General features: G+C 32.4%; 1 protein-coding gene across 18 annotated transcripts in view; it reads left to right on the top strand.

The window, feature by feature from the left end:
• Positions 1–15512, top strand: part of CCSER1 (coiled-coil serine rich protein 1) — a 1385530-nt gene that overhangs the window by 288329 nt on the left and 1081689 nt on the right. For all 18 annotated transcript variants that reach the window (XM_002806658.7, XM_054253144.2, XM_054253146.2 and 15 more), the window contains one exon: positions 11955–12075. In XM_002806658.7, coding sequence (XP_002806704.3) covers positions 11955–12075 — 121 coding nt within the window. The remainder of the gene's footprint in view (positions 1–11954; positions 12076–15512) is intronic.

The raw sequence follows: 15512 nt of genomic DNA, 5'->3' as shown, positions 1-15512 counted from the left end.
CTGGTCAGCCCAAAAGTTTGTGCAAGAAAGGAGCAGAGAAAAGGAAGACATAGGGGAAAGAAGGAGAAGAGATGGAGTGTGACTTGCCATAAAATATTATTGACTAGTAAAAGGAGATCTCTTAAGGAAAAGTATAAGTACAGTTGACCCTTGAACAATGTGGGTTGGAACTATATGGGTCCACTTGTGTGTAGATTTTCCTCAACAAAACTTATGCAGAGTTTGCCTACCTTTCCTTCTTCCCCTTCCACCCTACCCATCTTATTCATCCTTGAGACAGCAACACTGGCTCCTCCTCTTTCGCTTCCTTCTCAGCCTACTTAATGTGAAGATGATGAGGATGAAGACCTTTATGATGATCCACTTCTACTTAATACATTTTCTCTTCCTTATGATTTTCTTCATAATATTTTCTTTTCTCTAGCTTACTATATTGTAAGAATACAGTAATAATGCATATGACATACAAAATGTGTCTTTATCTGCTGTTTATATTATCAGTAAAGCTTCCCATCAATAGTAGATTATTAGTAGTTAAGTTTTTGCGTGGTCAAAAGTTAAACATGGATTTTTAACTCTGCAGCTATTGAAAACTCCACATTGTCCAAGAGTTAACAACCCTGTATTGTTGTGTAGTTTGGTTTTCAGCAGAAGGATTTAGCTGTTAGAAAAATGGTCCTTGTTTTGTGTTTATTTAATAAGTATCCATTAGTTGATTATATTCAACTAAATAGTGACACCAGAGTGCAAATAAATAGTAATGCAAAAAGTAGACACCAAATATGTGGTAGAAAATTTACTTGTTGTCTTTCCGGGGGTTGGAAGGAAGAATGAAATTTACTAGAATGCATTGTCTTATCAGAACTTGAATAGTTCAACTGCTGCATTTCTAACTGTTGAAATCAAATAGCAAAAAATTCTCTTAAGGGGCAGGGGTTTCTGTCTGCTTTGTATACTATTGTATTTTCAGAGTCAAGAATATGCCTAAGTATGGACTCAATAGTAATTTTTGAATAAATTGTGTTATTTAATTAAGTCACATAGAATAAATATGTAAAGTGACTAGTTTTATTAGATTATGTATTCCAGGCAGATTTGAAACTAAAACTTGCATTGTGCCTTGGTTTATATTGTGTTGTGTGTAATCAGTATTAAAAACAAGCAAACACCAAACAAAATATCCAAGTCAAAACAACTTTGGGCTGATAGGTGAAACAATATTAATGGATCATAACAGCTGACACACATGAAAATTAGATATATTTTTGGTAACAAATGATAACATTTAAAGAAAAAAATATTCAACAGTTTTATTTGCATATAATTACAAATCACACTTCATTTTACATAACTTTTAAATAATTGCTTTTAGAAGATTATAGAGTTACTTTTTTAGTGTTTTTTTTTTTTTTTCCTTGACAAATTCAGGTAGAATATGTTTCCTAACAATGTATAATTTGGACGTACTTCTCTAGAAAGAGTGACAGCAAAATGCGTTTTAGTTAAACCACCCTTCCCCTGAGGACATTGTCTATTGCTTATGAGGAAGCTTTGCAAATTACTTTTATTCTAATATATCAATCACCTTCTTTTTCTCCTTTAAAAAATTATTATATTCTGGACTCTGGGATATCAGATTATAGCAATTTTAAGTTAAGGATTACTTAAATAAAATAGGCCTTGTCATGCACGTTTTCTTAGAATGAATGACAGCCATTATTTTATTTTATGTTTGGACAATTCACAAAGTATTGTTTCGAGTGGAGAGCAGGTTCTTATTTATATGTACTTGCTCTAGCAAAACTGCTGCAAGCTTAGCTCCAGGGTTCTTTCTAAGTTTGAAATGATAAACATAACTAGGAAAGTCAGCATATTTATCAGACTGATTTTTTTTCTCCAGTTGAATTGAATATATATATATATATATATATATATATATATATATATATATATATATTGCACTTTTCTTCTATTATTTTCTACTTCTGTAGTATTAAGCCATGGACAACTGCTGAATGAGAATTTTAACTATCAGTCCCTTGAAATCTTCATTCAAAAATTCCATACACGCACAACGTGGGCAAATCCTGTGGTACTTACATCATTTTTTTTTCTTTCTGTATCATTTAGGTAGCAAATTTAATGAAAATCTTCCTAGGGGAATCAAAATCTATTTTTTGTTGTTAATTATAAATGCTCTTTACAAGCATATAGTTTGATACTGGGCCACAAGAGAGAAAAAGAGAAGGCCTGCAGCTCTTTCCTTCTCTCTTTTCTCTTTTCTCCTTCTCATGTTTGCAACGTGGTGAGTGGAGGGACAAGTTTCAACCCTGTTTGTGTTATAGCTCTTTCAATCCCTCCATTAGGCAGGTCCTAAGTTCTTGTCCTGCATCCGGGAAGAATGAGGTATGCAGACAAATGCAGGATGAACACAGCAAAGAGGTGGTTTATTTAGCTGCAGTACAGCTTTCAGGAGACCCAAAGATAGTAGTAGCTCATTTTTGCAGGCAGATCGTCCTGACTTCTGTTTAGCTCTCTGCTGGGAGGAGAAACACAGAGGATAGCACCTCTCCACAGGCAGGTGGAAATAGTTATTTTCATCTTTTTTTCTGTGTTATTTTTAAGAAGTTTTTACTTTAGGATATTGATAATTTCTATGCAATTTCTTCACATCTTTAAAAATATCTCAAGATGATATTAGCCTTAAATAATACTGTCTTACAAAATATTTTTAGATTTAAATTATAAACTGAATTAATTTGAAGGTATTTGCTTTCTTCTTTTGATGGCTCTTCTTTCTCATCCATCTGTACTATCCCTCTATTTTCTCATTTTGTAATTGAGAATTGGATTTCATCTTAATAAAGAAAATAAGTAAATATAGGCTGTGACTATATATTTGAAACAGAAGTGTTAACATTTCTGAATACACTGCACTCAACTTCTCCCCTCTTGTCCACTACACTGCTACTTCAAATCACAGGAAACCCTCACTATTTCTCACTGTGTTTATTTCAATAGTGCTGTCAGTGGTCTCACTCAATCTTGTTCCAGTACTTAGGTGTTGCCCAGGCTATTTTTAAAAATATATAAAGATGATCATGTTGCTCATTGTTTAATGATTAATATCAATTCCCATTAACTTTAGGATCAGATACTGTTTTTATGTTGCTTTGAAGGTGTTTAAGGTATTGCCAATGGCCTATGTCCCCAGCTCAGTCTTCCTCAATTTCTTGTGTCTTGTCTAGGCCCCAACCAGCTTGACTTATTTCCATTTCTCAATATATATATCATTTTCTCATATCCGATTGCCTTTTAGCGCACTCCTTCCTATGCTTGGCTAGAATCTTTTCTTTTCCCTAATGCCTTACTTTATTGTTCTTCAATCTCTCATTCATTTACCAAATATTATTGAGTGCTTCCTTTGAGCCTGGCACTCTACTAAGTAACAGGAGTGAACAAGACTGCATCAGTCCTACTGTTTTGATCCTGCTGGTTATTTTACTTTGGCTGGCTTCTATGAAGTACACTTTCTAAATGGTATCATCTCCCACTATACTTTAAGTTACTGCAAGGCATATGCTTTTTGTTTTATCTTCCCAAGTTCAGCACCTACCACAGTGTCTGGATATGGAATAGTTCAATTAATGCTAATAAGGAATGAATATATATGTCTGCTTTTGCTCAGTGTATGGTATTTATAGTCATGACGAAATGACTGGTATCTTATCTGCTGCTTTTTTTTCCATTCTTCTTTCAATTCTGGATTAATACTATTTCTTCAGAAATCTTTGTATAGGCAGGCACTGAAAGAAAATATTGACAGGTTCACTAAAACTGGTATTTAATACCAAAATGCCATTGTTAACTGTGTGCTTATCAACTAGAGAAGCAGAACCAGTAAAAGAAGATATAAAGAAGGTTTTTTTTTTTTTGTCTATTGGTTTTTATAACAATGAAACACTTGTGTGATTTTGGGAAATGGTTAGGCAAGTCCAAAATATGTAGAGCTGACTATCAGGTAGAGCAGGAGGGAACTTTGACAAGGGTGGGATTTCTATCTTCAGGAAGCCTCAACTCTGCTTTAAGCCTTTTTACTGATTGACTCAGACCCATCGAGATTACCTATAATAATATCACTTAAAGCTGATAGACTATGAACTTTGCATGTAGAGAAGATACCGTCACAGCAACACTTAGGTTAGTGTTCAAATAATTGGGGCTTGTAGCCCAGCCAAGTTGATTTATAAACTTTGTCAAAACATCAGCCAGGTATGGTGACATGTACTTGTAGTCCCAGCTACTCAGGAGGCTGAGGCAGGAGGATCACTTGAGCCCAGGACTTTGAGGGTGTATTGTGATTGCACCTGGGAATCGCCACAAAACTCCAGCTTAGGCAAATAATAAGACACCATCTCTTAAAGAAAAACAGTTATAAATAATATTTCCTAACATTTTTAAAGCACTTTCCATTTTCATGACATTTACTAAGCTTTATACTCATTATACATTACTTTATACTCATTAATTCATTTAATTGTCACCACAATCCAAGTGCAAGATGATTATGCATAATTTACTAGTGGGAAAACACTGCAAAACACTCATTCTCCAATGGAACAATTGGAAAACAGTTGTTGTAAGTCATTTTGAAGAACAGAGCTTAGAACCCAAAGTATGTATTTGTGTGATGAGTCAAAATTGTGATATGTTCTGATGTGTATTTTTAAAGAAGTTTTTTCTTTATGATATTAGCAATTTCTATGCAATTCCTTCACATCTTAAAAAAACCTCACATGATATTAGCCTTAAATAATATGGTTGTACAAAATACAGCCTTAAGTAATATGGTTATACAAGCAAGCTGCTTGATGGTTTCACAGTTTTTCTTAGAATAAAGAATTCAAAAGTATGGATATTATTGAATATAAACAATTGGAAAGATAAACTATTACACTTACACTATTATCTTAGAACACTTGATATGTTTCAATGAGAATCAGCATAAAGTATGCTCAATAGCATGAGGACTAGTGACTAATAGAATACTAGTTTTTGTATACTCAAGTTGTGTGACCCTGAACAGTGCAATGAGAGTAATACTACTACTTATGCCTTAGAACTTTTCTGAAAGGTAAAAACAATATAGTAAAAGTAAATCCATTGTTAGTGCAGAATTGTGTCTATTGTGTTATTTAAATGGTTGTTAAATAATTGACTCTCTTGCTAGGTTAAGCTTTATCAGTGGGTTGTTACATGATAGCTACATGGATCCTGGATATTTGGAACAGAACATGGAAAAGTGAACACTATCCCAAGTCAAAAGCAAATTCTATTTTTTTTAAGGCTGAAATAGTAAAATATTTTGGTGAATTGGAGTGGTAATCTCAAATGTAATACAAGAATATCAAAAACACATTACTTACAAGATAACTATACTTTAGGCACCTTCAGTTATTTGAATGTTTTAATTTTGTATGAAAGACAAAAATGCTTCTAATTTTTGACAGTTTTATGAAATTTATTAAAATAGAAAATACATCACTTTTTTATGCTTTAACATTGATTTTAAGAATTAAAAATAAAACAGTGATAGAAATTCAGTAATGAAATAAAATTATTTTGATATAGTCAAACTGGAGAAAAGGAGTAATTTTAAATTTTAGTGTTTTGATTTTGCATCTTGGTTTATTATGAATCTGAAAGAAACGTTTTAGGGAATACAGCAATAATAGAAAGTCATTTTCTGTAATAGCTTAGTTTTTGTGGTGTAATAAAAGTTACATGACAAGGTGAGACTACTTCATTTTAAAGCTAAAAATGATTTCTACTCTGCCCTAAGATATGCAGATTTCTGACTTAGTGATCCCTGGAAGGCTTATTCATTTTGATATTTATATATTTATAACTCTCTAGAAAGCAGTAAGACTAGTCCTTAGAACCGAGTTTTAGGATAAGCAATTTTTGTAATTATCAAATATTTGTTTTATTTTGAAACTCCTATTTGTATAATTAAACATCTGATTCTCAGGCCTGAATCATCCTTTTCTTATTAACTGATAGTTGTTGATAACTGACTTCTACTAGGTACAGTTCCAGTAGTTGTTTTGTGGCCCTGATCTTGGCCAAAAAGCCTTATCTGTGTAGAAAGAAATGGGGACTTTTATTTTTCAGTTAGCCTCGCTCTGACATTCTCTTGTGACAGAAGCCTAAGATGGAATATTCTGCACTTCATGCAATACATTAACAATAAAAATTCTTTTCACCAAAGAGCAAATTTAGCATAGGTTTTTACATTGTTGCCTCAAACTGTAATTTATGTCTATGGTTGGAAATAATTATGAAAACTGTATTATTGATTTTTTCAACCCATGGATGCTGCAAATCTATTTGAATATGGAATGGCTTGACACTGTCTCATGCTTTATACGTTACATTATGTTACAATTGTTGATCGTTCCATAATTTGCCTTTATAATATTTATAAGTGCATACATTTTTTATATATTATTAAAATTAATTTTATAAGTACAATTAGATAACAGAGTAATTAAAAGTTGAGTGTTTCTCTTTGTTGCATTCTGTTTTTCCTTAAAGGTGCCGTTTTTCCTGTCATTAGGATTCAGCTTGAATAATGAACCATGTGATGTGATTTGGAAAGTACAAAAATTATCCTCGTCTCAAACTAGTGTTCCTACAATTTTGGCTGGGCCTAAATTTGTCACTCTGATTAAATCACTTACATTAAAAATTGAAAGCCCGTACAAATATGTAAATATATTAATTTGAGAAAAATCTATGAAATGAGTCTCATCTCTAACGATTTTAAAACAACCAACCACATTAGTCACTTACAATGCTTTCTGTAAAAGTGCTTTTTTGGGACTCTGGGAGAATTATTCCAAAAATGAAATGAAATTTAGTTTGATTAAATCAGCAAAATAGTTTTCCTGAAGGGATTTCAATAAGTTCCACTGTTTTGAGGCCACTGGCAGTATTCTACTCGGTTTTATGATTATATTTTAACATTTTGTTTTTGTTGTTTATAAAAGTCAGAGAAGATTACTACAGGAAATTTGAAACCATTAAAAAAATTATGTCTCCTGTTGTCAAATAACCTAGACTTTAACTCCTATATTAGTTTTGATACATTAACATTTAGTATCCAAAAAACTTACTGATTTTTGAGTTTTAATTGAAAATAATTCATTATTTCGATATTTTCTATAGTAATTGGGCCATTAATTTTCATATTGTTTTAGTATCTTTGTTTCAAAAATATTCTATGTTATTGAATATTTGTTGTAATGTTACTCTGAATGTAATATTCCTCCTTAAATTTGAGATTTAAATTAGAGCTTAAGTACAGATTGTATAGTCATACCCTATTTTTGTCTCTAACTTTGATGATTTTGATTGTTGTATGAATTAATAATTTTTCAAATTAATTTGGCCTTTGAAACTAGTACTTTTTATTATTTATTGATTATATATTTTTGTTTAAATTATTGAATTTGTCTGAAGTTTTTCTCTTGATTTCGTTTTGTCAATTTTGTTTTTCTAACAGCCTAGATGAATAATTTAATAACTTTTTTCTACTCTTTTGGCTTTAAAAATATTCTACCTTTGTTTTTCTAGTAATTTAAGGGTTTGTTATATTTTACTAAAAGGCCAGTTTTAGAATTCATCACAAATAATTTTTATAGTGTGTAAATAATCTTTCTAGATCTTGAGAAAAATATGCATTCCTGTATTTTACATAATTTGATGTGTTTAGCAAACCATATTAAATGATCTTACTTTACTTCTCTTTTCTTAAGAAATTTCTACTTAATTTGACAAATGTTAAAAAAACCTGGATTATAGTATTCCATAAAAATTGTATATTGATTTCTTTTATATCTCTGACATTTAAAAAATGTATTCATTGCCTTATTAATGAAGTATAAGGTAGAGAGGGACTTTTGTTGGCTAACAGTTTTGATTCTCACTTTATTTCCATTGATTTTTATATGGTAATTTCCTATCAGAGTCTAGCATTAATTTAACTATGTGTGTCAGGAACAGTTGAATTTTTCTATGTCTTAAATAGGAATTTGTAAGATGTTACATCAGAGATGTTAAATAAACATGATTTTAAAACATAGGTTTCCCTGGTTCCTACTGATGTCCATATTCTTTTGTACAATGCTCTAGGCCAATACAAGTTTATGATCTTTTCTCAAAAAGCAAATGGTTAAGCCATACAACTTTGGAAGTCTTTATAAAATGAACTTATCTTTTAATCTGCATCATCCAAGGTCTATTGTAATGGCAAATACAATGTTCTTCCTCAGTTAGTAATGTTCATATTATTCTGTAAACTCATATGTTAACCAAATTGCTCTTCAAAGTAGTTTATACTATGGCCATTGTGATATAAGATTCTGATTTACTTTTTAAGTGTGGATGTTGGTTTTGAAGAATATCTTTTGTCAAAATATAGTGATCACATAAATATCTACTACTCTATAACCTTCAGAAATTCTGTTCCTTCTTAGTACATATTGATAAGGTTTATTTTTCTTTCTGCCTTTAAATTGCTGTTAGGCAATTTCAGTTGTTCAGTTTCTAGATCACAATTATTAAGTTGCAAGACTCAAAAGTACCTTGTATAAACAAATATTCCCTATTTTTCAAATTTTTTCTTAGCATTTTTTTTCCTGTTCAGTTTTCCTTTTTTGAAATAACTTAGCTACAGTTTTTCTAATAGGGTTCTAGATAAATAATTTCACCTAATCTCGTCAGGGACTTTTGACCTAGTACTTGAGAAGTATCTCTCTTGAAGAAATCAAAGCCTCATTGAAACCTTGGGATGGCAGGTATTTTTTTTCTTGCCCACAGTAGAATCCCATTATGAAGAATATGTCTTGGAACATATCAGTAGTTCAGTAAATAGTTAATGAATAAATGAATGTTATCCTAGAAGGATGAATTAATAATGTTCATCTTAGCCTATTTATTCACTATTGCATTTAAGGCAATAATATAAATTTTAAGAGATAATGGAGTTTTCTGCTTCCAACTATGGTGGAATTGCTTGGTATTTAAAATTAAATTAAAAATCCAGACAAAACAGATATCCATTTGATGGCAGTGGAGAGACAATGAGGAAGCCACAATCCCTCCTCCTTGACACATATTTAACACCAATTTTTGTTTCTTGAATGCCAGAATATTGTTTAAATTGAGTTCTGCTTTCAGTGACCATATATTTTATATCTTAGGGACTAGCCCTGAGCAGATTAATACTTCAGTAAATATTTTAAGGGGAAAACGTAAAAGCATTATTGATTTTTTTTATGCTTACCTCTTTCTATTTGAGATCATTTTTTGGTTGATTTGCACTTCCTATTTTATCTTTGTCTTCTCTTTCATTAATGTGCATTTTCATCTTTATTAGTTGCCTTTTTCTCCAATAAAAAAGGGGTTAATTTGTTGCCTCTGCTTCTTAGTTCTTAGGGGTATTTACATCAGTGATTATCAGCCTTCATCTATATTTATATTTGATTCACGTATCACTTCCAGCACTATCTGTTTTTATTTCTTTTCTCAACTTTCATTTTCATTGGCAAATTTTTTTCTTATATTGCCTATTTTTATAGAATGTCACATAAATTTATCATGGGGAGACAAGGAAGTAATGCAGCTATACATTATGATTTATGTGCTTGAACTGAATAACTAAAGCCTAGTTATCAATAATTGACATAATTTGAAAGAAGTGATGTGTGTGTGTCACTGATCACGATGTACCTCTTTTATTTACATAGTGATTTCTGTACTGAAGCGTTAGTAGTTTGTACTTTACACGATTATTCACAGTTGATAAACCGTATGAACTGCAATTTGAACCCTAGTTTTGGGTGACTGGTGTTATTTAACTAAACCATGTAACTGAAATTTTCACATATTAGACCCATGTAAAATGAGGACTGAATATACACTATATATATTCAATTTCATTCATTATCAGGAATATATAAATTGAAGCTACAAATCCATACCACTATGCACTTAAAGGAATGGCTTTGGTAGGCAGAATTCTAAGATGACACATGACTCCAGTCCTTAATTTCCTTTATTGGGAAGATGATAGGGCATCACTATTGTAATTATTAGTTGGCAAAAGGGATTTTGCAGGCGTAATTAAGGCTACTAATAAGTTGATTTTGAGTTAATAAAAAAGGACATAATTGGCTGGGCACGGTTCCTCATGCCTGTAATCCCAGCCCTTTGGGAGGCCGAGATGGGTGGATCACCAGGTCAAAAGATCAAGACCATCCTGGCCAACATGGTGAAACCACATCTCTACTAAAAATACAAAAATTAACTGGGCATGGCACACACCTGCATTCCCAGGTACTCGGGAGGCTGAGGCAGGAGAATAGCTTGGACCTGGGAGGCAGAGGTTGCAGTGAACTGAGATTGCACCACTGCACTCCAGCATGGTGACAGAATGAGACTCCATTAAAAAAAAAAAAAAAGGAAATAGTCTGGGGATGCCCAACGTAATGACATGAGCCCTTTAAAAGCAGAGAGAATTTTTTTTCCCTAGATGGCAGCAGCAGAAGAAATCAGAGATATTTAAAGCATGAGAGGGCTTCAATGTGAAGAGTGTTCCCCATTGCTGAGATAGATGGGCCATAGGCCATGAACCTGTGAGTAGCCCTGGAAGCTAAGAGTGGTCCCTAGACACAGCAGCTAGCAAGGTAAAAGGAGACTTGAATCCTGCTACTGGAATGAAGTAAATTTTGTTAATCTGAGTAAGCCTGGAAGTGGATTCCTTACACAGAGACATTAGATAAGAGCCCAGCCTGGCTGACACCTTGATTTTCACCTTGTAAGACCCTAATCAGAGAACCTGGTTGAGCCCATCTGGACTTCTGATCTCTAGAACTGTGAAATAATAAATGGATGTTGTTTTAAGCTGCTAAGTTTGCGTTAATTTGTTATGCTGCAATAGAAACTTAATACAATATTAAAATTTTAATAAGAAAAATCTGATAAAACCAAGTGTTGGTGTGGATGTTGAACAACTGAAACTCTCTATTGTTGGTAATGCAAATTAGTACAGACAACTCTGAATCATATTTAGCAGCAGCTACTAAAGCAGAACATAAAACATGACTATATCCTAGAAACGATTACAGCTTCTTGATATTTTTCCAATATAAATATATTTGTGTAGTGTTTAAAAAAGTACAAGAATGTTTATGGACAATTGAAATAGCCCCAAATTGAAAATAAACTGTGTTCATTGTTAATTAAATATATAAATAAATTGTAGTATGTTCATCCAGTGGAAAGCCACACAGCTATGAGAATGAACCAGCTACTGCTAGACATAGATGAATCTTATAAGCACACATTGAATGAAATAAATCACACATAAAAGAATATGCTCACAAAAGAATATGATCCCATTTGTATAAATGTCAGAAATAGGCAAAATTTATTTATGGTTATGTAAGTGATGATAATGGTTAAGTTCAGAGGCTACAGTAGTGTTTGGGAAGGGGAACCATAGGAGGATTTGGGGTACTTGTGATGCACTGTTTATTGATCTTGATGCTGACTTAGCAGGTGTGGTCATGTTGCAAGGATTCATTTAACTGTATATGTATAACTTTTGTACTTTTCATTCTTTGATTAAAAGCTTTTTGAGAAAAGGACTATAAACTGTTGGCAATATCTTTTCCACCCCAGGGTTTAAAAAAGAAAAGTTACCCAAGGTTATGTAACTAGTGAGTGAAAAGACTTAGAGTAAAAAATATTTAAGAATAATTTAATAATTAATATTTTAGTTGAATTAGACCTTTTATTAGAGTAAATATAGAAAGGAGAAAAAGAAGTGAGAATAGTTCATAAATAATTTTGACATTTATAAGTCTTTGGTTTTTTTGAACAAACAGTTTGCCGAGAGGATTCATATCACTCTGTCGTCTCTTGTGCTGCTGTAGTTCTTGCTCCTATGGAACCAACAATAGAAATGAAGAAAAGAGAAGAACCAAAATTTCCTGAGCCTTCCAAACAGTGAGTTGTTGATTTAATTTTCAAGGTCTTGTAAAATCAATTAGATAACTGATCAGAAAATGTGATTAATAATAAATGTGTTAATATTAGTATAAAGAAAGAACATATAAATTTTGTACATTAAAAAATAATCTATTCCATATTATCTCAGTGAATAACTTCTGTGTCTTCTAACTTCATGTGTTTGAACCATGTGCCATTTAAGTTTCATTTTGTTTCCTTATCTTAAGTACATGGGCAAGTAGGCTGATGTACTTTATTTCCCTACTCTGGGATTGTGGATACGCTTTCTTGGATTGCTTACTATACAGCTATAGGCTTCGATGATATAAAATGAAATCAATTTTTAATATAAAATTTTTAGTTTAAAGTTGGTTTGCATTTTTATAAGGAAGGTAAGTTATTTTAAAATATTTTTTATTAAATTAGAACAAATTTATACTGTTTAGTGTTTTCATATTTTTCCATTTAAACAGTTCAAGCTTTCATTTAAATTTAAATTTCATCTTCTATTACATAAATGATAAACTTGCACTCTTATAATGACCAAAGAGAATTTTAAGTTTATGATGATAAATGTAAGCTTATGTGGACATCAAATATTAACTAAATGGGGATTATTTATACTTATACATTAAATACATGACAAGGAAAAACATGCCTCCTTTAAGGTTTCAGCTTAGCGATTAGGTGATATAAGGTGCTGCCAAGGATTTTAGGCTGACCGTCATAGGAGTGAGGTAGAAGATATCTTGATGTACCTACTATTTTTCTCCATTGGATTACACTGTATTATACTTACTTGCTTCTTGTATATCTTTCTACTGAGTAATAAGCTCTTAAAGCATAATTGTGTTTGATACTGTTTGTGAATAGAGCAATATATGTATTTGATTGCCTGAAGATATTCACTATTCATATTCTCATTATGGAGGGAAGAAACACTGACCAATTTAGAAAATAATGATTGCAATTCAGTTTTAATACAATCCAAAAGTAAGATAATTTAACTGCTCTTCATATGGTCTTAGTTTTTAAATTTCAAAAGCCATTTTTGTCTAATAGAAAATTGCATCACATGTTTGCCAATTTAGTTATATTAGAAAGCTCAAATGTGTTTTCCTGCAACACACACACACACACACACACACACACACACACACACACACACACACCTTTCCTTGTTTGTTAATTAGGGTGATTTCACCACCCTCATTGTTAGTATTATGTGAAATGATACTGAGAAGGGACCTGAAATCTAATAATCCATACAGTTCTAGTTATGTTGCCCCTTCCATAGCTTCAGCTATCAACATTATGAGTGACTTACGGTTATCTATTCTTTTCATGAAGGCTCTTCTGAATGTGAAACTAATGAAGTTGTTGATCAGACTTGTCTAACTAGGCATCCTACCGAGTTGTCATGCAGGACAAATATCCCTTATCCAAAATGCTTGGGACCAGAAGTGTTTCAGATTACAGATTTTGAGCATCCCAAATCCCAAAATCTGAAATTTGGAATGGAACAACAAGCATTTCCTTTGATCGTCAAGTTAACACACAAAAAGTTTCAAATTTTGGAACCTTTGGATTTTGGATTTTAGGGTTTGGGATATTTAACCTGTAATAAACATACGTCTGAAGCCAGATTAATAATCTCCTCTAAATTCTCCTTAAATTTTTAAGTTGTTCCATATTTAAATAAAACTACTATCATTTTACTTGTCTTAAAATCTTGGTACATTTTCTTCCTCACATCTCATATTTAATCAGTTATCAATTACTTGATTAATGTCTTCATTATATTTTATTATTTCAGCTGAGTTGGAAGGTGTATATATCCCATATTTTAATTTTTCCTAAAATATATGTTTATTTGTAATCTTAATGATGCCATCTATCAAATGGAAATTATGTCCTATATACCTCACGCTATGATTTTGAGAATTAAAAGATAGGTGTGAATATATGACAAGAACACAGTATAAATGCAAAGACAGTGATTAACTCAAACTTCTTGTTTGCCAGTGAGAGAAGCTAAATGCTAACTGGTTTCAGCAAAAAGACTTAAGAGTGGTGGTGGTTATTGGCTCATGCGTTTTAAAAAGTACAAAGGTGGCAGTTTCTTCAAGTACAGTTTTGGTTCTCAAATGATACCCTCAAGGATCATTCTCTTTTATCTGGGGTTTGTATTTTCTGGGAGGCTCCTCTAGTGGTGATATTGCTGCCTTCAGCAGCAACTGGGATTGATTTATATTTTCTCTATAAATCCAGTGGAAGCAGATAATTTCTCATTCCCTTTAATCAAAACAAAACAAAAAAAAACCAAACCAGATTTGAGTGTCATTGGATTGGCTTTGACTAGCTTAGTTTGTTTGACACAGCAATTCTGACACAATTGCTATATCCAAAACTATTTAATGGAGATTAATTAGTTGATGTTACATGAGAATGAAATTGAGAGGGGAAAAGTGATTCCACAATTGAGATATTGGTGATATTGATAAAAGAAGGCAGAGATAGATGAGGTGTCAAAATAATGAATGTTCAATATAGTAATATTATCATCATTAATTTTAAAAGTCAGAATTCTATATTATATTTAATTTATAAACATTGAAATACTAAAATATGTATGTATCTTTATCTCTTATTTTAAATATTTTTTTACTTATTTAATTTTATTTTGTTATTTATTCTGGCTGTACTATTGAGAGGCAGTATAACTCAGTGGTTAGGAATCCAGGCCTTGGGCAAATTCTTTTTTTTCCCCCCCAATTTTCTTAAGCCCTGGGCACTGTGGCTTGCACCTGTAGTCCCAGATACTCACGATGCTGAGGCAGATGGACCACTTGAGCCCAGGAGTTTGAGGCTGCAGAAAGCTGTGACCATGCCACTGCCTTCTCCAGACTGGGTAACAAAGCAAGACTCCGTCTCTAAAAGAAATAATAAATAAATAAACCTTCTTAACCTTAGTTGGTGTGTTTCTTTTTAATGTGGGAGATACTTTACCTCATGATGCAATGCCTAAAATGTAATAGGGAGGCAAGTACATCTAAATTTTGTAATTTTTTTTACAACAAATATATTTGTCAAATAGCCACACCAGCTTTTTATAAATGGAGTTACTAAAGCCCTGTAAGATATTAGTTTTGTGTATTTTGGATTTCCCGTCATAAAAAACATAGTAGATAGGGCTAGGTGCGGTGACTCACACCTGTAATCCCAGCACTTTGGGAGGCCAAAGTGGGAGGATCACTTGAGGTCAGGAGTTTGAGACCAGCCTGGCCAACATGGTGAAACTGCATCTCTACTAAAAATACAAAAAAATTAGCCAGGCATGGTGGCAGGCACCTGTAATTCCAGCTACTTGGGAGGCTAAGGCAGGAGAATGGCTTGGACCTGTGAGGCAGAGAATGAACTGAGACTGTACCACT

Source organism: Callithrix jacchus, chromosome 3 (genome assembly GCF_049354715.1).
Source record: "Callithrix jacchus isolate 240 chromosome 3, calJac240_pri, whole genome shotgun sequence".
Taxonomy (NCBI): Eukaryota; Metazoa; Chordata; class Mammalia; order Primates; family Cebidae; genus Callithrix; species Callithrix jacchus.
This window is presented reverse-complemented; position numbering and strand designations above follow the sequence as displayed.